The sequence below is a fragment of the Tursiops truncatus genome, chromosome 3 (assembly GCF_011762595.2).
Source record: "Tursiops truncatus isolate mTurTru1 chromosome 3, mTurTru1.mat.Y, whole genome shotgun sequence".
Classification (NCBI taxonomy): Eukaryota; Metazoa; Chordata; class Mammalia; order Artiodactyla; family Delphinidae; genus Tursiops; species Tursiops truncatus.
Window position 1 is genome coordinate 170,583,051 of NC_047036.1, and position 26,129 is coordinate 170,609,179.

Here is a 26,129-nt window from a genome sequence, read left to right on the forward strand (position 1 = left end):
GATCACCTCCGGGCCTCAGCCTCCATTTCCGGATCAATGGGGCAGGTGAGGGGCTGTCAGGTGGGCGGCCCCAGAGGGAGGGGGGAGGGGTCCCGCCCCACACACCCCTGCCTCCACCCCAAGTTTCCGGGCTCCCATAAGTGAGCCGGGAAGCGTGGAGAGGATGGATACGGTGGGCTTTCTTCTCCAGCAGAGAAGGCACAGAAGGGTCAGTGGCCCCTTGGACACCTCCCTGAAGGGAAGCCGGGGTCCTCGGGCTCAGCAGTTCCCCACCCAGAGTCCTCTCCTCCTCCCTGGCCTCCAGTCCTGCCCCAAAGCCTCCCGTGGCCCCCCCTGCCCATCTCCTTTGCCCCTGCCCCCCGCCCCACCCAGGCTCCATCAAGATCAGGCGAAGAAATGCCTCAATCGCCCAGCAGTCCGTCTGTGTCCTGCACCTGCCCCGTGCCCAGCATTTGAGGCCCCTCCCTGTCCCAGGTCCACACCCAGCCCCAGCCCTAATCATCCCCACAAGTATTGTTTCAGTAAGGACCACCGCCAGCAGCTCCAGGGAGAGGAAACTGAAGGTGGGAGGGGCTCCTGGCTCCCCCCGCCCCCACCTGTCTCAGCCACACCAGCCACACCAGCCCAGCCGCAGCCACTCGATTTCCGACTTGTGTGTCATCGCATGTGATTTATGGCTCCTCAGGGGCTCCCGGGCTGTGAACCGGCTTTTTATTTGTCTGTCAGTGGCCGCCTGGCCACCTGCACCCTGGTCCACACTTCCCCATTACCGAGGCCTCCTCCCGTGTCCCATAAGCCCACCAAATATGGGGCCCGGGGCCCACCGGGGCTGGCCCCACTGTCCTCGCCCTGATGCCACAGGCAGAGGGAGGGCCCTGCCCTGGCTGCACACAGTAGGTGCTCACTGTTTGCTGGGGGGCGCTGGCATTGACATGGGAAGTGGGGGTGGGGTGGGGCGGCAGCACCTAGACTGGGGACGTGAGCCCCAGAGCCCCCGGGATGGTGGCCTTTCCTCCGAGTGACATGACCCACTGCGTTACTGTGGTCAAGGGACTTGATCGGACCCCTGAAAGCCAGGGTGGTCCCCATCAGTCCAGAGGGCAAGGCGTGAGCCCCCTCGTCACGGTCACGGCGGGGGGGGGGTGGTCGGGGATCCAGGGTGTGGCCTGGGGCTTCTCCTGAGACAGCGGCATAGATTAGATAGGGACTCAGGGGCCCAGAGGGGAAGGGCTGTGGGGTGCTCTCCTGTGACTGTGGGCATTGATGCCCCCAAGCCAGGGCGGCCATGAATCTGAGGGGGCCCCGACCGGGAGGCCTGGCTCCACCCGACAGCGACCGTCAGGATGTGGGGGAAACCTCAGGACCCCCCCCTTCCCACTTCCCTGACCCCCCGCCCTTGGGGATCCTCTGGGTATGCACAGGACCCCTTTACCGATGGCTGCCCTGGGGGTACCCCACTGTGCCCAGTGCAGCCCCAGGAGTGAGGGGCCACTCTGCACCTCGGTGGTGGCCCCCGAGGCCATGGCTGGTGACCAGTGATGGACAGCATGGCCCCTGAGAGATCCAGGCCCCAAACGCAAGCATGTGTCGGTACAGGGGTGCGCACAGGTGGGCGCGGCCATGGGGTTCCTCCACACAGGTGTGTGCACGCGTGTCTGTGCAGGTGGCAGATGACAAGTCCCGGGGGAGACTCCTGATGGTGGGACTCTGGGGACTCCCAGCCGGTGGGGAAGACGGACAAGTAAAGAATCAGAGATTTGCGTTGTATGAAAGGAGAGAAGGTCAGCACTCCCCTCGACCAGGATGGAAGAGGCCCTTGGGCCTGACAACACGCATACGGTTAAGGCATTGCCACCTACTTCGTGGCATCTAACCACTGTTTTTGACGTGTACCATAATGTTCATTGCAGCACTAGTTACAATAGCCAGGACGTGGAACCAACCTCAATGTCCATCGACAGATGAATGGATAAAGAAGATGTGGCACATATATACAATGGAACATTACTCAGCCATAAAAAGAAACGAAATTGAGTTATTTGTAATGAGGTGGATGGACCTAGAGTCTGTTATACAGCGTGAAGGAAGTCAGAAAGAGAAAAACAAATACCGTATGCTAACACATGTATATGGAATCTAAATTTAAAAAAAAAATGGTACTGATGAACCTAGTTGCGGGGCAGGAATAAAGAGGTAGACATAGAAAATGGACTTGAGGACATGGGGTGGGAGGGGGAAGCTGGGGCGAAGTGAGAGAAGCATCGACGTATATACACTACCGAGTGTAAAATACTTGGCTGGTGGGAAGCAGCCACACAGCACAGGGAGATCAGCTCAGTGCTTTGTGACCGCCTAGAGGGGTGGGATAGGGAGGGTGGGAGGGAGACGCAAGAGGGAGGGGATGTGGGGACATGTGTATGCACATGGCTGATTTGCTTTGTTGTACAACAGAAACTAACATAGTATCGTGAAGCAATTATACTCCAATAAAGATCTAATAAAAAAAGAAAACATGTGGTAAATTAGATGTAAATAATGCCTGGTAAATAAATACACATTATTGTGAAAAAGAAAAAGAAGAATCAGAGATTTGACAGCAGGGGGATGGGGTGAGGGCCACTTGGCCAGGGAGGTCTAGAAGGGACATGTACCCCTTATGAAAGGGCTGGGGGAGAGAGTCAAGCAGTGGTCTGCAGAAAGGGCACACCAGATAGGGGGGAACAGCATGTGCAAAGGCCCCGCGGTGGGAATAGAGCTATTTTTATACTTACCCATCCAAGGTCACCTTTTTGTGTTAAAATTTTGTCTCAAAAGTCCTCAGAATAGCTAAAAGGAAAAAACCCAAATGTCCATAAAAGAGTGAATGGGCAGAAAGTCATCCCTCCACACACGGGAACATCACTCAGCCATGAAAAGGACAGAAGCCCTGACGTTCCTACAACGTGGGCGGACCCTGAGAACACGATGCTCAGTGAGAGAAGCCAGACACAGAAGGACACGCAGTGTGTGATTCCATTGATGAGAGACGTCCAGAACAGGCTGATCCAGAGGTACAGAGAGTGGCTTCCTAGTTGTCAGGCAGTGGGGAGGGGGAGGGGGCTTCTTTTTGGGGTGATGGAATGTTCTGGAATTAGATAGTGGTGATGGTTGCACACCCTGTGAATGGATAAAAATTGTGGAATCGTACTTTAAACGGATGGATTGTGTGGTATGTGAACTATATCTCAATAACATTTTTTTAAATAACAAAATCAAAGTTAGCTGCTACGATTCTGCCCCACGACCCCTGCATTTAATCCTCGCCTTCCAGTTTCCTCTGTCCCCGTGGTCGAGTTGGGGTGTTCGAGCAAGGGGTCTCAGGGGGGTGGACATAGGGGGGCCTCCTCCCTCTCTGAGCCTCGGGGTCCTCTCCACAGAGTGGGGGGATCCCTCGGCTCTCCCTCCGTGGTGCTCGGCAGTGGCCACCCTCCGTCCCACTGCTGCTGGGCAGGGCAGGCGGGGCGCACACAGGGGTCTTTGTGCCGCTTCCTGGCCTCATTAAGAGGCAGCCCCCTTCGCTGGACCCAGCACGACCGAATTAATTAGCTGAGAGCCTTCCCTCTCAGCTAATTGTGCCCGGGACACCGCAGTCCCTGCGGGTGGCACTGAGGCAAGGAGCAGCCCCGAGGCCCGAGTCTCTCCGCCCTGTTCTGTGCCTCTCCGGGGCCAGGCTGGGGTGAAGGCCCCTGGGAGCCCAGAAGACTCTGACACATGTCTTTTGGAAAGCCAGGAGGGAATTCGAGATGACAAACCCCCACCCTTGCCTGGAGCAGTTGGAGAAACTGAGTCACCCCTCCACAGAGCTTGGCGACCAAGATGGCACCGAACTTGGTTGGATCCTAAAAGACCTGTCATAGAACCCAAGGACCGCCCCCAAGTGAGGACAAGGGTACAGGAGGTCTTGACTGGCCCTGGGGTCCAGGGATTCCCACCTGCTCAGGTGCATCGGGTGACACACACTTAACAAGCCCCTGCTGTGTATTCAGAAGCCAGCCCCCATCTCTTCCCTCCACCCTCCCAGCTGCCCCAGGGGAGAGGGGCTTGTTCCCCTCTCCTAGGGGTGGTATGAAGGGCACAGCGCCCCATAAGATGCTCAGTTCGGGACCAGGCACCCCAACGATACACAAAACCAAAGGATCACAACCGGCCCCGGGGTCTCCAGACATTCCTTAAAGACACCCCTCCCCAGCAGATTCCAGACCCGACCTGCGGCCCCAACACAGACACGCGGCCTGGATGCTTACGCTTATTTTATTATAAAAAAATACAGAATCCAAAGTTGATTGTGATGGGGGGGCGGGGCCCGTCGCCAGCTCCAGGCGTGGCAATGCCGCACGCCCACGACCCCTACAAAAGTCCCCCACTGGCGTGCCCGAGCCATCTCCCGGCGGCCACACGCCATATATATTTATATATAATATATATAAAACACAGATCAGGAAAGGCGGGTAGAAATATGAAATCTGTATAAATGCGCTGTTTACTTCATTAGAGTGTTTTGGGGAGGGGGTATCTCTTTTTTGGTGGTGATGTTCCCCGCCCCCCCCATTTTGTTTTGTCCTGTTTTCCCTTTTCTTACAAACATTATTAGTCATACGGTAGAGGGAAGGGGGTCTCACAGACAAAGGAGCTTATTTTGAAGTGCGGCTTCTACACTAAAAAGTCTACCCCAACCCCCCCATCAAAATAAAAGCCCCCCCCCATGAAGGGGTGAGAGAAAAAGAAACATTCCAGTCCATCCTCAGGAATACAGTAAAAATAAATCACAGTATATACTTGCTGGCTCTATTTACAGAAATATAATGTCTTCTCGGTCTCGGGGGCGACTGTGTGAGGCTGGGGGGACAGGTGGGGCCTACGTCATCTCTAAGACGTTGTAATGCTATGATTTTGAGGGTGCCGGGGCTCCATGGTGGCTGCTGGTGAAACCCCGTGGTTTTCTGCTCTAGGAGACAATCACCAGGAGGGAGGAGGGTAGAGCTGGCAGGACAGGGGTCTGAGGGCCCCGGACCAGAATCGGGGGGACTCACCACCCACCCCTTCTGCCTCAGGCCAGCCTGTCCCATGGCACCTGGGGTTCCATTCCATGGTTGCCTCCACCCAGGACCCAATAAATGGAGTGACCAGGCCAGGGGTGCCCCAATCCCCCTCCCCTCAAGGGGGCCAGGGACCCCTGCCCCGTCTGTCTATTCTGTTTCCTTCCCAAAGTCACAGATGACAGCAAGGAATAAATTAAATTAAAAGCTCAAGTCTTTCTGATGCAACCATGAAAAATACACTTAAAAAGCAAAAACAGAAACCAACGTCACCAAGAGATCCCAGGGTTCAGCAGGTCCCCCGGACAAGACAGCATGGCCAGCTGAGCAGACACCCCGCCCCTCTGGCACGGGGTGGGGGGACCTCGGCTGCCCTCACCCCCCTCCAGCCCTGGGGCGGGTGGACGGCCCCCTGCCCGGCGAAGCAGCACCAGTCGTGGGAGAAGCGGCGTCTCTATTTGGTCTCGGAGGCGGGCCATCAGGGCGGGGCCAACGTCCCATTGGGCACTAGGAGCCCAGGAGGGTCCACAGCACGGGGACGGTGCTGAGGAAGAGCTGGCAGCTGCGCAGGCCGCTGCATGAGTTATTGCTGGTGAAGATGGGCTCGGGGGCCTCATACAGGGTCTCATCTGGGGGGACAGGGAGACAGGGGGGTCAGTGGCAGGCCTCCCACCCTCCACCCTGCTTCCTAGACCTCACCACGACCTGACATTGTTAAACATCTCCATTACGGGACTTCCCTGGCGGTCCAGTGGTTAAGACTCCACACTCCCAATGCAGGGGGCACGGGTTCCACCCTTGGTCAGGGAGCTAAGATCCCATATGCACTGAGCAGCCAAAAAAAAAAAAAAATCTCCATGTCACTGCACCTCCAAGGGCACAGAGATCTCTCTCCAGCTCGGCGGAGGCTGTGCCTCCAACGCAGAGCATGGCAAACAGAAGGCTCCAGGCGAAGTGGCGAGGCTGCAGGACCCCCCTTCCCTATGTTTCAGGAGCTCAGAACACAAACCCGTTGGTCCATCTCAGAGAACTTCCGTGATAGCCGCTCACTGGGTGAAGGGGGCTTCGGCCTCAGTGAAGCCCAGCCATGGACTTCAACCCTCATTCTTGAAGGTCTGAAATGGCCCCATTTGCAGATGGAAAAACAGAGGCTCAGGCAGGGCCTGTCCCAGCCATCGCTGAGGTTGTGGGACTCCCCAGGCTATGCCATGACCGCCTCCTAACTCCGCTGATGACTCACTGGGTTCTGTGAGTTAAGGACCCTACATGAACCCCCACCAAGAACTTACTGGTCGGTCGCACGTAAACCTTCAGCCGCAGGCAGGGTCGGTCCACAGCATTGGGGGGCGTGGCAGCTGGAAGAGAGGGGTTGGGGGTTAGTAGGGCAGGAGGCTCTTGGTGCCTGAGACCTCTTGGGGCTGTATGCCCTTCCCTACGCCCGTAACCCAACCCTGACCCCAGGTTGGGGAAGCCACCCATAAAACTCCTCATCATACATCAAAGCCCCAGACACAATGCCCATGATTTCCCAGAAGTCCTCTTGCACTCTTCCCCTACCTCTCACTTTGCTGAATCCTAACCCCAGAGACGGGGGTCAGGTGAGGTGTCAATGTCACCCCAGGGCTCCATCTCACCCCAGGGCATCACAGGGCAAAGTTCAAAGGTGATGAATAAAAATAGGTGTGTTTCCAATCAGCAAAAAAAGGGAATTCCCTGGCGGTCCAGTGGTTAGGACTCTGAGCTTTCACTGCCAGGGGCACGGTTTCCATCCTTGGTCGGGGAACTAAGATCCCGCATGCCGTGCAGCACGGCCAAAAACAAAACAAAACAAAAATCAAACAGCCAAAAAAAAAAAATCAGTGTAACCAAATGATTGACCAGGGATCAAAGCCCTGCTCTCAGGGTGCCTGTCGGCAAGTCACCCCCTATGTGGACCTCATCTGGCCCATGGAAGTTGCTTTGGAAATCATTCTTTCCATCTGGGTGACGCCGGAAACCCAGTTACCCCTGGGAAGGAGGCAGCTTCCGGCCTCACCTGGAGAGCGACCCACACCGCCGAGTCATGTGCAGGCCGAAGTGCATTGGGTCCTCACACCTAAAATTCCACCATAGGGCTCCCAGCTTCTTGGCCCACTTGGCGGGCGGGGGAGGTACCAGAGCATCAGCCATGAGTCAGGAGGGAGGAGCTCAGGGACCAGGACAGGGGCAGGGAGGGAGGCCTGAGGCCCTGCGGATGGCGGGGCTCACACACGTGAACAGGCACGGGCACCCACACGGCTGCGGCTGGGCCTGCCCCCGCCTGTGCTCTCGGCCGGTCCTCTCTGCGGCCATCACCTCTGCCCGCCCCCCAGAAGCCCCTTGTGCTGGGAGATGAAGATAAAAAGCACGTAATAAAAGTAACATTCATCACAGAGATAGGACGAATAATTACAATAATTATCTTTATGAAACTCCCGTCTCGGAAAGAAAAATGTAATTTTTCTTATATTACGGAGACTTAATTTAAGCACCTTCTTCCCCTCCCCCACCCCCTTCTTCCCTGAATTAAAAAGAAAAAATCCAAATAGAGCAGAGAAAGGAGGAAATGGGAGCCTTGTAGAGTTTAATTTGACTCAGCAGGAACCGGGGTGGTGAGGCGCTGGGTTCCTCTCCAAAGCCCCGGGGGCAGACCCCCCTTCCCACCTGCTCCCCATCAGCCCCCAGGACGCTGAGAAATGGGACCCCACAATCCGTTGAAGTCTCACTGCCTCGGGAGAGGCATGAGTCCGATGCCAAGGTGGGCTCCCTGATACCCCCTCTCGGCAGGGGCGATGCCTGGACCCCAGTGTTCCTGGTTTAGGTTCTCAGACTACAGTCTGCCAAGGCCCCACTGAACGGGAACTTGAACCCAGCCCCGACTCTGCCGCCTCCCCAGACCCTGCCCTTGGCACTTGATGGGAAGGAAAAAGGGGCCCCTTGGGAACCCCTGATGCCCAGGACAGGTGGGGGCAGCCTAGCCGGCCCCCCCCCCCCCGCAAGGCTCACAGCGGGGCACGCATGCGCAGTGTCCCAAGGCCGCCACCAGCCGACAGTGAAAAGCTCCTCGGGGAATCTGGGCGCGGGTGGGCCGCTGGGAGATGGGGGGGTGGGCCCGGGAGACCCCTGCCATGTCCAGGGTTGGTCGCCCTCACCCCCTCCCTCAAGATTCCACAGGCCTCAGTTTCCCACCTCCTGCAATGGGGGGATGGCACCCCTGGTCTCAGTGTGGGACAGGCTGACCACATGGTCCCAGTCCAGAGGCCCAGAGGCTTATCCAGAGGCCGAGGTCACAGGGGGGCTTGTGGGGAGGAGGGCGAGACCACCGGAGCGTCCGCCCGGAGACAGAGGCCAGCGCGGAGGAGGGCCCCCCACCCCCCGCGCCCCTGCCCCGCCCCCACTCACAGATGTAGTAGTACTCATGGCCCGGGCGGAACTCGAAGCCCAGCGAGAAGGGCGTGAAGAGCTGGAACTTCTCCGAGAACTTGAGCGGCCCCCCGGGCGCCGCGGGCCGGTTACACTCCCAGCGCTTGAAGCCGCGCTGCCGGTGGTCGCAGGAGGCGTGGCCCTCGCCGTTGACCATGTACAGCACGTAGTGCTCCATGCGCTCGGCCGGCGGCAGTGGCGCCCCGTAGTGCGGGCAGTAGATGTCCAGGTAGTCGTTGATGCTCACCTCCACCGTGTAGCCGCCGCCGTCGTCCGCCGCGCCCGCGTGGAACCTGGGGGCGGGGCCGGCGGTCAGCGCGGGGGTAGGGGCGGGGCCCGAGATGCGGATGATGGATCAGTGCAAGGGAGAAGGGGAGGGTCAGGGATGGGGTAAATGGAGAGGGGTCAGCGGTCAGCGCGTGGGAGGAGACGGGGTAGGGGACAGGAAGCACGAAGGCGGGTGGGGACGGGTCAGTGCAGGTAGAAAGGGGTAGGTCAGAGATGGGGAAGGGGGAGGGGTTCGGGGACCGATGGGCGGCACCCTACCCACAGACAGGTGCCAGGGTCCGAGCCCACGGCCCCCTGCCTGGCACAACCCTGCCCCACCAAGGCCACAGCAGGCTCCTTGAGACTGGGACTAGCGCTGAGCCCACGAGGTGGGTGCTGGGGAAGAGGGGCTGCCGCCAGGCATTCTGGGTAACCACATGCAAACGAGCAGGCGCCACGTGACTCGGAGCCCCCCCAGTCTCTCCACCCGCTGCAGAATCCACATCTGGGCCCCTCAGCCGCAACAGGCCTGGCACAAGATGTCCGCCCCCCCACCAGGAAGCCCCTCTCCAAAAACCTTACTACTTGACTTCGATGCCCCCTCCTCCAGGCAGCCCCGCACGCCATCCCCAGATGCAGCCTCCTCAGCTTTCCTTTGCAGATTTGCCTGCCAAGAAGGCCGAGGGCAAGACTATACTTTCAGGAATCATTTCTATAGTTCGTTACTAGAAAGGTTTCAATATTACTCAGCCATAAAAAACAATGAAATTGAGTTATTTGTAGTGAGGTGGATGGACCGGGAGTCTGTCATACAGAGTGAAATAAGTCAGAAAGAGAAAAATAAATACCGTATGCTAACACATATATATGGAATCTAAAAAAAAAAAAATGGTTCTGAATAACCTAGGGCCAGGACAGGAATAAAAACGCAGACATAGAGAATGGACTTGAGGACACAGGGAGGGGGAAGGGTAACCTGGGACGAAGTGAGAGAGTGGCATGGACTTATATACACTACCAAATGTAAAACAGATAGCTAGTGGGAAGCGGCTGCATAGCACAGGGAGATCAGCTCGGTGCTTTGTGACCACCTAGAGGGGTGGGATAGGGAAGGTAGGAGGGAGACGCAAGAGGGAGGGGATATGGGGATATATGTATATGTATAGCTGATTCACTTTGTTATAAAGCAGAAACTAACACGCCATTGTAAAGCAATTATACTCCAATAAAGATGTTTAAAAAAAAAAAAAGGGGCTTCCCTGGTGGCGCAGTGGTTGAGAGTCCGCCTGACGATGCAGGAGACACAGGTACGTGCCCCGGTCCAGGAAGATCCCACATGCTGCAGAGCGCCTGGGCCCGTGAGAGCCTGCGCGTCCGGAGCCTGTGCCCCGCAACAGGAGAGGCCACAACAGTGAGAGTCCCGCGTACCGAAAAAAAAAAGAAGGCCGAGGGCAGTGTGGGACATAGGCCAAGTGTTCCCAGCCTCTCTGGGGCAAGCTCTGACCCTCCTCTAGCCTCAGTTTCCCCAGAGGGGGCAGGGTTTGGCATAAAGGATGCTCAGGCCCTCCCTCGCTCAGTCCAACTCAGGGGTGCCCTGGGTTCAAGACCCCCAGTTCCACCCCTTCCATCCTGTGTGACATCCTTCCTTCTTCCTCCAGAGCCTCCAACTTCCTGGTCACCCCACCAGCTTCCCCACCCCTGACACCTCCACCCCCAAGCCCTGCCTCCCAGGCTTTGCTCTGGAGGTCTCCCCACACTATCATGCAACCTGCACCCCTTTCTCTGGGGGGAGGCCCCTGACCCAGGCTCATCTGTCAAGGATAGAGGTCAGCTGAGCGAGGGACCAGCAGCTCCCCTTCCATCACTGCCTCGGGCTACAGCGCCAGGAGCCCCTAGACCTCCTGGACGTGGTGCCCCAGGCCCCTGTCATGTAAACGTGGCCTGGATCGAGGGGGGACAAGGGGGCCTCCCGAGAGGGGCTTATTAGCACATAAAAGGCCTGAGCATCAGAGGGTTGGGGGCGGGCTCCCCCAGCCTCCTCTACTCCCTGTATCGGCCAGTAAACTGAGGCCCAGTGTGGGTCGGAGGCAGGGAGCGCTGCTAGGATTCCAGCCACGCCGCTGCCTCCGTGCCCGCCGTGCCAGCCGCCCCGGCCCATGGGAGGGAGCCAGGCAGCCTCCATGCCGGGTGCTGGCACCTGAGGGGGGCTGGATTATCAGATGGCATCGGCTGGCCCCCCGCCACCCGTGAGACTGTGCCAGGTGGGGGCGAGGGGTCCTGGGAACTCAGAGCTGGAATGACGGAGACAGGGGACCAGCTCACGGTGCCTGAGTCTCTCCCGCCGTCAGCAGGGACCCAGCATGATGATTCACGTCTGTGGCTGAGGTCAAGGGCCGCAGAATTTCAGCATGGGGAGCAGGGGGAGTGGATTCACCTCCAGCCCCTTCCCTGCTCCACTGGGTTCGTCCAGGGACGGGGAGGCCACCCCCTCTCGCAGAGGTGAGAAGGCGTTTGCAGAATAAGTGTGTCTGGTCTCGGGGGTCAGTTGGGAGCCGAGGAACCTCAAATGTGGTTCAGTCACAGGTTGGAACCCAGCTGGGTTCTCAGCTCCTCTTCTCAAAGCCTCAGATTCCAACTCTGTGCCGTGGGGATGGTCCTCGAGGCTGATGGGAGAACTCCAGCTCTGTACACAGCAGGCACTACATAGATGCATGCGGGGCGGCCCTGGGTCGGGCTGGGACCCTGCCCGTCCCTCAGGCAGCTCCATGGCTGGCCAGGCACGGGCGTCTCATTGACCGGCCCGTCCTCCGGCCCCTTGGGCACGATCGAAGCAGAAGCTGCTCCAGGCTTTTTGAAAAGTCATTTTCGCCCCTTGCCGGCCCCACTGAAAGCCCCATTGATCAGCCGATCGATGGCAGCTGTGGCCCGGCAGCCGCCCAGGGACCCAGCCTCACCCAGGTGGGCCCCGCAGGGGAGGCTGTGACGCGGAACCACGGGCCGTGGGGGGAGTCCTGGTCCTGCCCTCCAGCCCTCAGCGTTCCCTCTTGTCCCTGGCACGATGCCGAGGGGTGTATACTCAACCTGAAAGGGAACGTGACTCCACGCATGGTCTTTCTGGAGAGAACGGACTCCAGAAGGTGGGCTCCCCTTTCCTCCTGCCTGTCCCATCAGGCTTGCCTCCCTCCCCCCGTGACACCTGCACCATCAGGTCCCCCCAGCTCACTTTCTGAAGAACATCAGAGACTGAAGCTGCTTTGCTGCCTCAGAGGCTGGACGCCTGGGCCCCACTAGGGCGGCCAGACTCCTGGCCTCCCAAAATCCAGGGCTCACTTTTCTGAGTGTACATCAGACCCCGTGACCCACTGTCTCAAAGCCCTCCATTGGCTCCCCCCACACACAACAAAATCCATAGTTCTCCCAGGCCCACGAGGCCCCGTGTGGTCCCCATCCATCCCCAACCTCATCGCCCTCTGGCTCCCCCAGCTCACTCCCTTCCAGGCACACCAGCCTCCGGGCTGCCCCTGGTCCCACCCCAGGGCCTTTTCTTTCCGGCTGCGTTGGGTCTTCGTTGCTGTGCACGGGCTTTCTCTAGTTGTGGCGGGCGGGGGCTACTCTTTGTTGCCATGCGTGGGCTTCTCTTGTTGCAGTCGCAGAGCACGGGCTCTAGGCGCGCGGGCTTCAGTAGTTGTGGTGCCTGGGCTCAGTAGTTATGGCTCGCAGGCTCTAGAGTGCAGGCTCAGTAGTTGCGGAGCACGGGCTTAGCTGCTCCACAGCATGTGGGATCTTCCCGGACCAGGGCTCGAACCCGGGTCCCCTGCATTGGCAGGCGGACTCCTAACCACTGCGCCACCAGGGAAGCCCCCACCCCAGGGCCTTTGCACATGCTGTTCCCTCTGCCTGGCACATTTTTCCCTACTTTTCCCAACTCATCTCGTTTGGACATCATCATATTTATACCTTTAAGCAGCCCATTGTCTGCCTTCCTTGGATCCTGGGGGTTGGCCTCCTTCTCCGCCCTTTTCCCTGTAGCCCGCACAGGCCCTGTATACCGTGGTGCTCGATATACGTTTGCTAATCAAACAAAGGCCAAAGACTCGAGGTCTTTGAGGTGCTAGAGTCATGGGGAGCAGAAAGCTGCCCCCAGGTGGGGGCGTGAGGACCCCAGACAGGCGGGTCCCCAGGAGACGCCTACAGCCACACACACCTGAGCTCTGGCCGCCTAAATGGACCATTCTTCTCCCTTTCCTGCTCTAAAATAGTGGCGGCCTTGCTGCGTTGGCATTCCCGTTCCAAACTGGCGCCTCGCCCCTGCTCAGGGTGACGCTTATGCAGGGGAGTGGGCCCCCACCCCAGACGGAGCCTGGTGAGAGCAAGACAAAGCCTTCATTTCCTCCCTTAGCACCGAAGCCTGATATGCAAATGCTCCACTCCAGCGAGAGCGAGCGGCAGATAGAGATAGAAATTCTCACTAAGGGGTTAATGACTGACTTGGGATGGTTCCCAGACAGAGGGCTCCCCGCCCCCGCCCCGCCACACCTTCACCCCCAGCTGCTCACCCTGCTGGCCCCCTGCCAACGTCCACCCTGCAGGCAGCCCCCCCCAAAGCCCAGATGACCCTTACCCGCCACCGACCCACCCACCACCCCTTCCCCAGCAACACCCAGCCCGCAGCTAATCAGCTCCAGTCGGGCGACTGTCAAGTCATTAGATGCTAATAGCAAAAGCCACTAATTAGGGGTCTCACCCAAAATGGGGGTGGGGTGCTGTGCCACCTTCCCAGACTGGAAACTGAGGCACAGGCAAGGGGGGCAGGGGAGTCTGTGTCCCCCTCACTCCCTGTGGCTCTGCCTCTATCTCCCTGGTCTGAGTCCATGCACAGCTCCTACTAAAGGCGCTCAGACCTGCCAACAAAGATCCCAGCAAACAGCCCCAAGGCCCAGCGTGGGCCGAGCTCGCCCATCCCCGCCTGCCACCCCCAGCAAGACCCCTGCGGCCTCAGTGTCCTCCCCCAGCTTTTCTAGGGGCCAAAAGACATGTCCCCCATCCAAGGCCTGGCCTCCTTCCTCCTGCTGGCGGGACGTGGGGAGGACCTCCCAGAAAATTAGGGCCCCAAGGTGGTGCAGGATCAGCTGGGAAAGGACGATTATGGCCTTGTGTGTGGATGGGTAAACTGAGGCACGGGCCTCAGAGCTGAAGCAAGAGGTAAACAAATGGGGCTGGGTGGGCGGGAAAAGTAGGGTGAGGGCCTCAGGGCCACCCCACCCCTCAGGCCTTGGTCTGAGGCAGGAGGAGGCCCAGGTGCACGGTCCACGGGGCACACCTGCCTCGGTCACCCCACCCTCCTCTGCCCCCCGGTGTGCACGGTGTCCCTGATGCCCCTCGGCCAGCCCCAGACGTGGCTGCCTCTTGGAGGGGGTCACCCCACTGGACCCGGCTTCCTCATGACCACAGATGAGTCACTTTCTCTGGGTCCATGAAACGGAGGCCTAAGGGGGAGCCCGACCCACAGGGTGGGCAGATTAGGGGGTGCATGGATGGGTTGGGGCGGGCGAGGGGCAACGTGGCCCAGGCGGTGGAACGAGCCCCTCGAAGCCAGGGTCCCTGCGTGGGAGGGGGTGTGGGGACAGGCACCCCCCCCCCAGGGCCGGCCGGAGCAGAGCTCGGACTCTGGCTTCTGTGCTCCCAGCCTTCAGCTGCGCGTCTGCCACGGGGCAGCCACAAAGGCGGCTCTGCCCCTTCCCCGCATGGCCCACCAGGTGGGGGACGCAGCCAAGCCCCCTCTGGACCCATCTTCCAAAGAGACAATTTCCCCAAAGCAGCACCTTGGGGGGGCAAGGCTGGCCGAGTGCCAGGTCCTGAGGAGGAAGAAAGGGGAAGGGGGGGGTGTCCCAGAGTAAAGCTGCTGAGAGGCGGGACCCCCCAGCAGGCCCAGCTCGGGAGCGGCAGAACCAGCCGGCGGCCCTGCAAGAGGCCTGTCTTCCAGAGCCCCGTTCACGCACCTGCCGTCCCGAGGAAAACCACCTTTGAACCCATGACCTCAAGGGACCCGTGAACCTCACGGGACGTCTGCTGGGGGGTCCCGAGGTCAGAGACGGCCGCCCCTTCCCCGGCCCAGCTCCCAGGCAGGCTGGAGGGCCCCCCCGCATCGCCCTGCGTCCTGAGCTGGTCCCCAGCCTCGGGTCCTTCCTCTGCAAACTGAGCAGCCTGGGGAGGGGAGAGGCCCACTGCAGGGAGGGACCAGGGCTGAGGACAGGGAGCCTGTGGACCCCAGCTTCAGCGCCCAGGCCCCCCACAGGGTGGGGGCATCTCAGAACCAACCCCCAGCCCCGCACTGCAGTTCCCCCCTAACGTCGCGACTGCTGCAGATGTAAGGGCCTGGTCCCCGAGGCTCCCCCACTTGCCCACAGGGGCTGCGTCGGTTTCCTCTCCCCCTCGGGGGCCTCTGATTCCCTGGGGTCACGCCCATGTCTCGCCCGTCCACACCGCGCCCTGCTGCCATCCGCAGAGCTGCCATCCACAACCCACCGGCCCACTTCCTGGAGGAGGCGCGGGGGCTCCGAGCAGCCAAGCTGCCCACCCGAGGGCACAGCCGGGCTTCCCGGATCCCCGAGTCCGAGCCCCGGCCCCCTACGGCCCCCCAGACCCATGGATTCTCACTCTCCAAGCCACCCCCCACCCCACCCCGCAAGCCGGCTGGTCGAGCCTCTTCCAAAGGAAACAAAAAAGCCTCATGCGGCAAAATATGGCATCTCCCTCTTCAACGCCGGTTCCCCGGAGGCCTGGGCGAGGCTGGCAAGGACAGGGTGCCTGACATTCCCCGCCATGGGGAAGATGCTGCCCCAGTCGCCATCTTCCCACCCGGTCGTTTGAGAGGGGAACGTGGCTGCTGTCCACACCCGAGGGCAATCAGAGCCTCCACCCGGGTCCGCACCGCTGGGTCCACCCGGGCTACGGGCCCCCAACCAGGTGGGGGCCCCGGGGACGGCGGGTGTCCTGCCGGTGCCAGCTCTGAACCTCGATGGCCCCTCTGCACCGAGGACGGCACGGTGCCCATGGGACCTGGCCGCGTCCCCCCAGCAGGAACCCACCGGGCTGGAGGAGGGGGCGGAGGAGGAGTGGCCGGGTGGGCAGGGAGGGCAAGCTGTGTCCCCACTGGTGTGGAGTGTCTGCCCCCTCACCGGAGCCCCCGGGACAGCCAGAGCCGGGCCGCACACGCAGACGCTCTAAAGACATGCATGCATCCCACATACAGATGCACCTGCTCCCCAGGTGCCAATCTGCACACACGGATATACACACGCACCTCAGACACCACGTACATTCCACACCCAGACACACTGCTGCAAACATGCATGCACCCCGCACACGCGTGTACTCCAGGCACACTCACGTGGGCGCGTGCAAACGTCCAGGGCCAGGGTCGCTGTGCACACGTAGGCACACGAGCGTCTGTGTGGCAGGGTGACGCATGTGCTCCACACACACAGTTCTGCACCTCCCAGGGCCCCAGGACCCCCGAAAATCATGGGCAAGAACACGCAGCTACACGCAGTGACACATGCAGACACACCCTGCAGCCCAAAGAGACTCCTGGGTGCCCCCGGGTCCCCCACGTACACAGATGCACCCGCAGCCCCACGCTCGGCCCGTGAGCAGCCAGCCAGGACCCCCGGCCCAGTCCCACCCGGGCCGCAGACAGGTCCAGAGACACCCGGCAGCCAGCCCGGGAGTGCCCGGCCCAGGCAGGGGCCGGCCGGAGAGACGGCTGGACAGCCGGCTGGTCGGGGTGCCGGGGCCAGGTGGCTGGACTGGGCTCCACCCTTTGGCTGCGGCGGAGGTGGGTGCAGGGCTCCCTGGCAACGTCCGCCAGCCTCACGTGTGCAGGAAATACACGGCACAGCAGGAGAACGCAACTGGGGAGACATAGCCACATACGCATTACCTCGGCGCGGGTACCAGGCCCGGCTGGGCGAGGGTGGCCGGCCTCACTGCGGCGCCACCTGGGCCTGGCGGTCCCCCACCTGAGCGCACTCATCCCCTCCCACCCCCACTCCTCTGCTGGCTGCCTGATCGCCCACCACCCGAGCCCGCCCAGCCCTGGCTCCGTCCCCGTCCCCACGGTGCCTTTTGTGTGCACCCCTGTCTCCGGCCCCCATCCCTGCGTTCCCCGTCACCTCCGCCTGCCGCCACCACCAGTCTCTCTGTTTCGACCCTATCCTCGTCTCTCCCCGCACAGGCCCGTCTCTGCCCGCGGGACCGCCTCCTGCGTGGGGCCCGCTCAGTGACTCCACACCTCTCCCCGCACCCCCCGACCCTGGCAGCTGCCCCTGGGACTGGGCGCCCTCAGGAAATCTCCATTCCGGGTGCCCTCGGACCCCAAGGCCGGACAGCACCCCTCCTCCTGTGACTGACACATACCCTGTCACTGGACGCAGATTCCAGTCCAGACACCCCTGGACACGAAACCTCCTGAGGGGCCCCCGGGCCTCCAAGGCCCCCTTTGGAAGAGCCCCTGAACCTCAGCGATGGATGGAGCCCCAATTCTGGACCCCACCGGGCTTCTTGGTCAAGTGGCTCCCCAGGGCCCCAGACCCCATCGCAAGAGGTCGGGGAGGTCGTCTCCCACCAAGGATGCCCCAGGCAGAGAAGGGGGAGGAGAGGTAGGAGAGGAAGGCCCTGACAGCCAGGGTCTGCTCTGGACAGCAAGGCCGTCCCCTCGGACGGCTGGTCGGAGCGGGGCTATCAGGTCAGCAACAGGAGGCGGCCGAGTGGCCGGCCGGAGCCCGGCCCCAGGGGCTACCTCCTTCCCAGCCGAGATCCTGCCTGCGGCCCAGTGGCAGGTGGGGCAGCAGGCAGCCCCAACGACCCCTTTCTGTCCCCGTTCGAGGCTCCTCGCGTGTCTGGCGTTTGCTAGAACAAAGGACAGGCCATGCCGGGACGGAGATTCCGGAGCTGAAACCAAAAACTTGGGCCGGGGAAGTGCTGCCCGCTGGGCTCCCTGCTCGGCCGCAAGGAAGAGCCTTAATCAAACCCACATGTGACCAGTGGGGCGGGCCGCATGGGGGACCAGCTCCATGATGGCCCGGCCAACCCTCCTAGGCCCGGGGTCTCTGCCCTCGGCCCCGGGGCCCAACCCCACAGCCAGGCAACGGACGGGGGTGTCTGGGCGCACTCCCTGCCCCCACCCAGGACGCTGACTGCCCTGGTCCCAGGCCTGCCTCAAATATGGCCCTTTATGCAACTTTCCAGCGGAGGATGGAGAACGGTGGGGGACACTGAGGGGACGGCGGGCTGTGGAAGGCGGTGCGGCTGGCGCTTGAAAACCAAGAGAAGGTGACTGGTAGCAGAGGGTCATGGGGCCGGGAGGCCAGCGGCTCTGCCCCCAAGTGCAGCCCGGCTGGCCTCGATGTGACCGTGACCCCGACCGTGGGGCTGACCGGGAGCAGCAGGACCCCGAAGCCCCATCTCCCACGGATCCCTGGCCCGCTCCAGCCTCCCAGACCCTGGGTGGCCCGAGGCGTCTGCAGCTGTCCAGGATGTGGTCAGTCACCAGCAAACTTTTCTCACTCGACAAACAAGGGCTTCTGCTGCCCCCCAGATGGCACTCAGTGCCTGACACCGAGGAGGACTGCAGGCAGGCGGGCGTGGCAGGCTGGGCACAAGGCCACCTGGGTCCCTGCCCCAGCTCTGCTCCCCTGGCCGTGACCTTGAGCCAGCCGCTCGGCCCCTCTGTGCCTCAGTTTCCCCACCAGCGCCAGGACAGGAGAGGACGCCACCTGGTCAGGACTCCCGAGACAGACCCCCAACCCCCTTGGTGCCTCAGTCTCTCTGTCCCTGCAAAGCAGGAGCCAGGGACCCCCTGCAGCGAATGTGGACGCCGGGCCGTAGGGAGGGACATTCTAACTTCCCCAAGTTCATCTGGGGACCCGCCGGCAGAACGCACTCCTGGACCCCTCCCCCGAGGGGCCACGGTCCCCCATCTCCGGGCGCGGCTCAGTGACAAGGTTCCCGGGAATCCCCACCAACTCTAAAGCCAGCGGGGGTCCCTGGAGAGGCCAGAAGATGCGGTGCCCCAAGTCCGGGGAGGGAACTCAGGGCCGCACTGCATCTGAGGGTGCCAGAGGGGATCCCCAAACTCCAGGGCCGGCGGCGCGCCGGGGCACGCAGGGCGCCCAAATCTGCAGGCGGCGGGGCGCCCTGGGGGTAGATGCACACGGAGCGCGAGTCCCCCAAACTCTGGGGGCCGGAACTCCCTGGGGGCGCCCGTGGGAAGCGGGCGCCCCCACTCCGGGGGCAGCGCGCAGGGTCGCCCCGAGCCCGGGGCGGGAGACCAGGCTGGGATGGGGGCGTCCGGAGTCTCCCGGCGCCCGAGATCCCCGCCCGCGGCCACGCTCACCTGGGGTTGCTGCGGTTCCAGTAGACGGCGTAGCGGTCCGAGTTGGCGCGGGCGGCGTCCTCGGCGCGCGCGAAGGGCGGCGGCGGCGGCAGCGGCAGCAGCAGCAGCAGCAGCGGCAGCAGCGGGCGCTGCGCGGGCGCCATGGCCCCGGTCCGGCCGCCGCGCTCGCCTGGCCGCCGCCTGCCAGCCGTCTCCGCCTCCTCCGCCGCCGCCGAGCGGGCGGGCGCGGGGCGGGCGGGAGGAGGGAGCGCCGGCGCTTGGAGATCCCCAGCCGCCCCCGGCTGAGCGCGCGCGACCTCGGGCGCCGGAGAAGTCAGGCGGCGGCGGGCGGGGCGCCGGGGTCGCCCCGGGCGCCGGCCCGGCCGCTCGGACTCTGAGAGCGCGGGCCGTCGCCGCCGCACCGCCGGGGAGGGGCCGGGACTCCGGCCTTTGTCCCGCCCGAGCGCCGGGAGGGCCGCGGGCGCCCCCTCCTGCCGTGCCCCAGCCGCGCGGGGGCTGGGAGGGGGGCTCCAGCCCCCGCCGCGCCCCTACCTCTCCACCCCCCGCCCCGCCCCGACTTTCCGGGACGCGTCCCCCGCCGCCGTTGGGCTGCCTGCACCCCCGGGGTCCTGCCCCCTCCAGCCCCCCGGCCACCCCAACTCTGCGGGGCCCTGCATCTGTCCCTGTCATCACGAGACCAGGCCGGGGTCGCTGAGTTGCTCTCCTCGATCACCTCCATTCAAGCCACCAAGCGGGTCTCCAGAGCCTGGCCTGGAGCCAGAAGCAGAAGACACAGAGATTGCTCACCCCCATCTCCCCTCCCTCATTCAAACCCAGACCCCAAAATCCTAAACCAGGCCCAGCCAATGCCGTACCACCCCGCCCAGCCTGGTGAAGAGTTTTACAGTCAGGCTGACCAAAGTCCAAAGCCAGTGTCCACTGCTGCCACCCAGGGGGACCGCAGGGCAGTCACTTCTCCTCCTTGAGTCTCTGTTTGTTCATCTAGGAAACAAAATAGGAATCCTGACCTCAGCCCCTAAGGGTGCCAGGCATAGTAGGTGCCCAATACTCCCCGCAGCCCAGAGTTGGGTCCAGGCCAACAGCAGGTGGGAGCACGGGTGTCTGACCAGGGTGGAAGATAGGAAAGGCGTCAGGCGGAGGGTGCAGCTTCAGCAAAGGGCTAGAGTGCCTGATGGGTTCGGGGCACTCAGTGACCACTCCCGGAGGAAGGGGGCAAATTGCTGACTGTGGAACTGGGAGACTGTCCTTCAATTCTGTCCTCATTCATGCCATAGTCTCCCTCACCAGACTCTGAGTTTGTGGAGGTGTGCTGTCACCAAGTGCTGGCAGGAAAGTGCCAGAGGTGCCCAGCCAGATTCCACTTCTCTGGCTTTGTTTCACTCTCCCAGGCCTGGCGCAGGGTCTAGGAGCCAAGAGCTGGAAGGTCCCCATGTGAGGGATTATCCAAACTCCTCGCAAGAACCTTGAGAGGCCAGAGACCGGCAAACTAAGTTTCGCCCCAGCCAGGCGGGGATGGCAAATGCACCCGCCCCAGCTACACACTTCCGATATGCTGTGGCCATGTTCCACACGTGCCCTGAGCTTCCTGCTCTCCTACCGGCACTCACCCCTCTTTGCTTGGGCTGCACCGTGCCTGGGAGGCCTTCCCTGCTCTTCCTGTAAAATTCTGGTTCCTCCTTCAAGGCCCATCGTCCTCCCTGTACTTCAGTCACCCCCCAACCCCCACCCCCAAGGTTCTCTGTTCTCTGCCCTCCAGAGAGCTCTGCCCATCTGTTTGGGGTGTTCTGGCTTCTGGGTCTTGTGCATTGACTGCAGGTGCCCAAGTCTGAAGTCCCAGGGCTGGCTGAGGTGGCTCTACAGAGGAGGGTGGGAACCTGCCCCCAGGTGGTGGGTGGGGCAGGCCCGGGAGGCCGAGGGAGGACCAGAACTGGCCCAGGGTCACGTGGCAAGGCCCCAAACAGACCATGTGGACACCGCTGGAGTGAGGGCCTGGGGCTCCAGCCACACAGGCCAGGCTCGGCCCGGGATGGCTGGTCTGGCTCTTTGGGAAGTGATGGGACCACTCTGGAAGGCGTGGGGCCTGAGCCCAGGAAGAGGGGCTGCGAGCCCAGGGGTGCCAGGCCTGGCCGGCAAAGGGGTCCACCCAGAAGCTCTCTCTGCCCTGGGACGAGAGCACCCTCCATGGCATGGGACCTCATGGATGGGTGAGGGTCTCTCCTGTCACACCCAGCAGGACTTGGACCCGCAGGGTTGCAGGGGTGTGGGAGACAGAAGGGCACAGCAGGTGAGGGGACATCCAGCAAAGGCCCGGATGGGTCGGCTCATTTGCATGCAGGGGCCACCGAGGCGAGAGCCGCCGCCACCGCCGAGCGGATTTGAGCAGAAGCTCCGTTTTCCTTCTGTTCTTGTCTCTCTCTCAAGGTCAGAGCCCGAGCAGGGACAGGAACAAAGGCGCACGTCCCCCATTCAACCTCCCTGCGCCCGCCGTGCTCCCGGAGGAGGGGCCCTCGAGGAGGGGAGGGGAGGGCAGAGCTGCTCCACGGTCCGGCCCCGGGCAAGGCGGGGACGGGGGCGCGGGAACAGCTGCCCAGCTGCCCTCGCGGACCCCTGCCCGATGGGTCCCGCTGTGGGCCCCCAAGAGGCTCTGTCGCCTCCCAGAGTGGGTGGCCATCCCAGCCTCCAGGCTCTGCCGGCAGGGGGTGTCAGCTAAGGTCAGGGGTCGTTCTGGAGTGAGCTTCTGCTGGAATCAAGGGTCAGTGGTCAGGCTCACTTTGGGGACCGGGGTCAGTCTTAGGTTCAAGGCCCAATCAGGGTCAGGGGTCACTCAGAGTCGACTGTCAGCCCCAGGCCCAGACCCAGGGCAGGGTTTTTGATGGGGTCTGTCCCCGTCCACTGCAGTCTGCACTCCTGGGCTCAAAGGTCCACCTCAGACTCAGGGAGGGTTTTGTCCGAGGCAGGCCCAGACCTGCCCCTAGTCTGTGCCCAGCACCCCTGCTCCAACACCCACTGCCCACCGCCCACCAACCCTGACTGATCACCCCTACCCGCTGTCCCCTGCCCACCCCCACTGGCTCCTGACCCACCACTGGTCACCCACCACCCACAAGCTCCAACACATCACACAATACCCATCACCCTCTGCCCACTGACCCCTGGCCCAGTGCCCACCACCCATTACCTGTCGTCCCAGCCCATAGGGTGAATTCCCAGGGCTTGGCATCAGCGACCACTGCCCCCTCAACCTTCAAAGGCCACAGCGCTTTGGAGAAAGCTAAAAATATGCGGGCAAAAATTTCTCATTACAGAAAATATTGGACCCAGTCCACCGCCCACTCCAGCTCGAGCGCTTTCCAAGAGGCGGGATGGGGTCGCAGGGGAGGGCGGGGGGCCTTGGCGGGTCTGGGGCTTCACTGAACCAGTTCAGAGCGGGTCTCAAGGAGAGTTCTCCAGGCTGTGACTGAGCATAAACAAACTAACCTGTCCCTTTCTCTTGCTGGTAAATTAAAATTCCCACCCTCGTGTCCAGTGTCCAGTCAGGCCCTTGAAACCTCAGCCCAGACCTCAGATTCCTGCAAGCTCCACAGCCAGGCCAGCGCCGGACCAAGCAGGCGTCATCCCAGCTATTCCCCCCCTCCTCCCCCCTCCCCTCCCTCCTCTCCACCCTCCTCCCCCTCCCAGTCCCAGGGCCCTGGACACAGACCCCCTCCTCCCAGTGGTCACCTGACAGTCTGGGGGCTAGACCACCGCTGTCCAAAAGAACTTCCCACAAGGATGGACAAGTCCAACACAGGCACCACCAGCAGCTCCACATGGCTACTGGGCACATGAAATGTGGTCAGTGCGATTGAGGAACAAGACTTTAGACTTCACCTACGTTTAATTAACGTGGATATAAATAGCTAGTCATGGTCACCATACTTGTGGCACAGCTCTGGGTGGAGCCGTGCCCGAGTGGGCACCTGGACCGCCACTCTTGTCCGGGACCAGGACATCAAGGCCTGCGTGGAGAAGGGAGGTGGCGGCTCAGACAGCGCAGAGAGGAGACGTGGGCGGGGCTGAGCCCCCGGGTAGGATGGGGGATCAGGGGAGGGGTCCTGGGAACCCCAGGGAGGGCACAACTCCCTCGCCTGCTGACCCCAGGGGAGCGGGGGCCACGTCCGAGGGAGAGCACGTCAGAACCAGCAGAGGGGCTCCCACCTACAGGGAAGACGCCTGGCCTTGACCAGCTTCCCCGCCCCCTCCCGGCCCCAGTCCCCAGACGGAGAACCGAGGTTGGGGGCGAGGCCGTCTAGCCGCACAGCGACCCTCCCGGGAGCCAGAGACCCCAACGTGGCCCCCGGGCCGAGGGGGCTGCTTTGTTGCGTGTCCAGTGGGCACTCCCAGGGTGGGGGCTGGGGGATGGAGGTGGTGGGAGGGGCCTCGAGGGCGCCGGGCTGTTGGTCCGCGCGCCCTCACCCGGCGCGGGCTTGGGACCCGCTGCGGGCGACACCCGTGTGTGCGCGCGTGTGGACTTGTGCCCTGTGTCCGTCCCGCACGCCTGGCGGCCGTGTCGCCTGTCCTCGCAGCCGTGTCATGCCTGTGCCCGTGTGTGAGTGCGGAGAAGGTGCTGGAAGGCCTCCCGAGCCGGCATGCACACGCACACGCGGCCCTCCAACCATCCGGGCCCGGGGGCCTTTCATCTCGCGCTGACAGGCCCCTCTCCCGGCTCTTAGCCGCCGAGAACTTCCCGCTAATAGTGCATTAACCTTGGCGGGGGCTGCCAATTACTCGGCACTAACGCCGGGGGCGCGGTGCGCGCGGACGGCGCTGACAGGCGCAGGGGCCGGGAAGCGGGCGGGGCGGGGCAGGAGGCGCGGGGCTGCGGGGGCACGCGGTGTGTTCCCGCCTCCGGATGGCAGAGCGCCGGGTCTCTCCTGACCTCATTATAGTAATTAATGTGCCTTTTGAAGCTCGAGAAATCGCTCAGAGCTGTGGGAAAGGGGCGCAGATCACGGGGTGGGGGGCTGGGGGCGGGCCGCGGACGGTGTCTGAGCGCCTGTTAAAAGCGTGTCCCAAAAAAAAAAAAAATTGTGTCCCAGCGGGTCAGACACGGAGAGAGAGTGACAGAGAGGGACAGACGGAAACCCAGGGAGGCTGAGTGAGAGGCGGTGCAGATGGAGAGAGACACCAACAGGGAGACGAGCAGAGGTTCAAAGACAGAGACGCAGAGACAAAAAGACAGAGATGCATAGAGAGAGACCCACAGGGGGAACAGGTGGGGAGAAAGGGCGGCCAGAGCCCGGGGGTCAGGGGGCATGACATCTCAGGGCCTCCCAGGGACTATGGCCTCACTTCCTCAACTCTCCCTGGCTTCTGGGGACCGGCTCGCCACTCCGTACAGGACCCTCCCAAAGAATGGGGGTGGCAGGGGCAGTGAGGACTTCCTGGAGGCGGCAGCTGGGCACCAGAGCGGGGAGAGGAAGTGTGAGCAGACTTGGAGCAGGGTCAGGGGCTGCCAACAGAGATGCCCAAGGAAGCCAACTGGGGGCCAAGGCAGAGGACCCCGGCTGGAGAGAGGGGTGGCCAGCTGACCATGACAGCTCTTCCGCAGGAACCCGGGCTCAGGCCGGGCCAGGAAGATCAGCAGGACTGCAAGGTAGACGGGCCACAGGGGCTGATGGGTCTTGAGTGGGCAGCAGGCTGGGACCATCCCATGGTGGCCATGGCAACAAGGTGGGGTCGAGAAGGCGTGCGAAACAGGGCCCCCGACTTCGAAGTACTTCCCCACCTGTACAACGGTTTGCCTCAGGCCACCCCAAGACGACAGGGCAGCATGGTAGAGGCCGGGCAGCACAAGGCTGCCACCTGGTGGCAGCTCCTCCTAATGACAGCTTCTGCTAACGACACGGCCTCGGTGCCTCCGGCCAGCGGCCCGGGGAGACCTCAGGCTGTGGGCAGCCACAGGCCAGCCCCACCTCTCCCACTCTCCAGGACCACAATGACAGGGTGCGGGCGGGGAACAGGCCAGAGCTGGACTCCGCCTAGAAACAAGGCCCACAGAGGAACTCATCAAGCCCCTCACCAGGGATGGGGACTGAGGTACCCCGATGGGACTCAGGTGCCCAGTATGGATCTCAGATGGCCAGGATGGGGATTGAGGCACCCCAATGGGGTGCAGGTGCCCGGGATGGGGCTCAGGTGGGAAAGGAGGTCAGGTGCCCAGGATGGGGGTCAGTTGCCCCAGTGGGATTCAGGTACACAGGATGGATCGCAGGTGGCCAGGATGGGCAGTCAGGTACCCCGGGGGGCTCGGGTGCCCAGAATGGGGCTCAGGTGGGAAAAGGGTTAGGTGCCCAGGGTGGGGGTCGATTGCCCCAAGGGGATTATGGTGCCTGAAAGGGGTTCAAGTTCCGGGGATGGGGCTGAGGTGATCAGGATGGGGGCCGAGGTACCCCCCATGGGACTGGGGTGCCTGGGATGAGGGTTGGTGCCCCAGTGGGACTCAGGTACCCACGATGGATCTCAGATGGCCAGAACGGAGGCCTGAGTGCCAGAATAGGCTTCCTGGGATGGCGGACCAGGTTCATCAGTGATTCCACAAGAGGCTGATGGGGGAGAGGCAGGGTGGGCACAGGGAGCCTCGGGCTGCACAAAGCTCCAGACCCGTACACTACAGCCTGGGGTTCCCTAGGAAACACCTCCAAAATAGTGGTGTGAGTGTGGTGAGGCAGAGAGCATGGCCCTTAGGGGCCCCAGGCTGAAGGCATTATGGACCGGGGAGCCCTGAGCAGGAGCTTTGCTGGATGAATAGGAGTTCTCCCTAGGCTCAAAAACCATGACTGGCAGGGTCTTTTTCCAGGCAGGTGGGAGTAGTTCTCCCCCATCTCTTTGTCTCCTTTGTGGGATTCTTCACGGGACCCTCTGGACACCTGAGGATGGGACCAAATGGTCACAGGTGGGAGAACTAAGGC

At 62.3% G+C, this 26,129-nt stretch overlaps 1 protein-coding gene, 1 non-coding gene and 1 pseudogene across 3 annotated transcripts; 2 read left to right on the forward strand and 1 right to left on the reverse strand.

Moving 5' to 3' along the window:
- The first annotated feature begins 1,759 nt into the window (after positions 1-1,759).
- Positions 1,760-1,885, forward strand: LOC117312029 (U6atac minor spliceosomal RNA). The gene has a single exon (XR_004526207.1). It is a non-coding gene; the product is annotated as a U6atac minor spliceosomal RNA (small nuclear RNA).
- Positions 1,886-4,274: 2,389 nt separating this feature from the next.
- Positions 4,275-19,681, reverse strand: EFNA2 (ephrin A2). Of its 2 annotated transcripts, XM_073803563.1 has the most exons (5): positions 19,180-19,307; positions 9,361-11,446; positions 8,496-8,809; positions 6,365-6,430; positions 4,275-5,704 (listed from the first exon to the last, which is right to left on the reverse strand). In XM_073803563.1, the coding sequence occupies exons 2-5, from the start codon at positions 9,408-9,410 to the stop codon at positions 5,583-5,585; spliced, it is 552 nt and encodes a 183-aa protein (XP_073659664.1). In that variant the 5' UTR covers positions 9,411-11,446; positions 19,180-19,307; the 3' UTR covers positions 4,275-5,582. The 2 variants fall into 2 exon arrangements, with proteins under 2 accessions (XP_073659664.1, XP_033710824.1); XM_033854933.2 differs by lacking the exon at positions 9,361-11,446 and having other exon boundaries at positions 19,180-19,681.
- LOC117312046 (small nucleolar RNA U3) lies at positions 9,471-9,564 on the forward strand (annotated as a pseudogene).
- Positions 19,682-26,129: the final 6,448 nt, after the last annotated feature.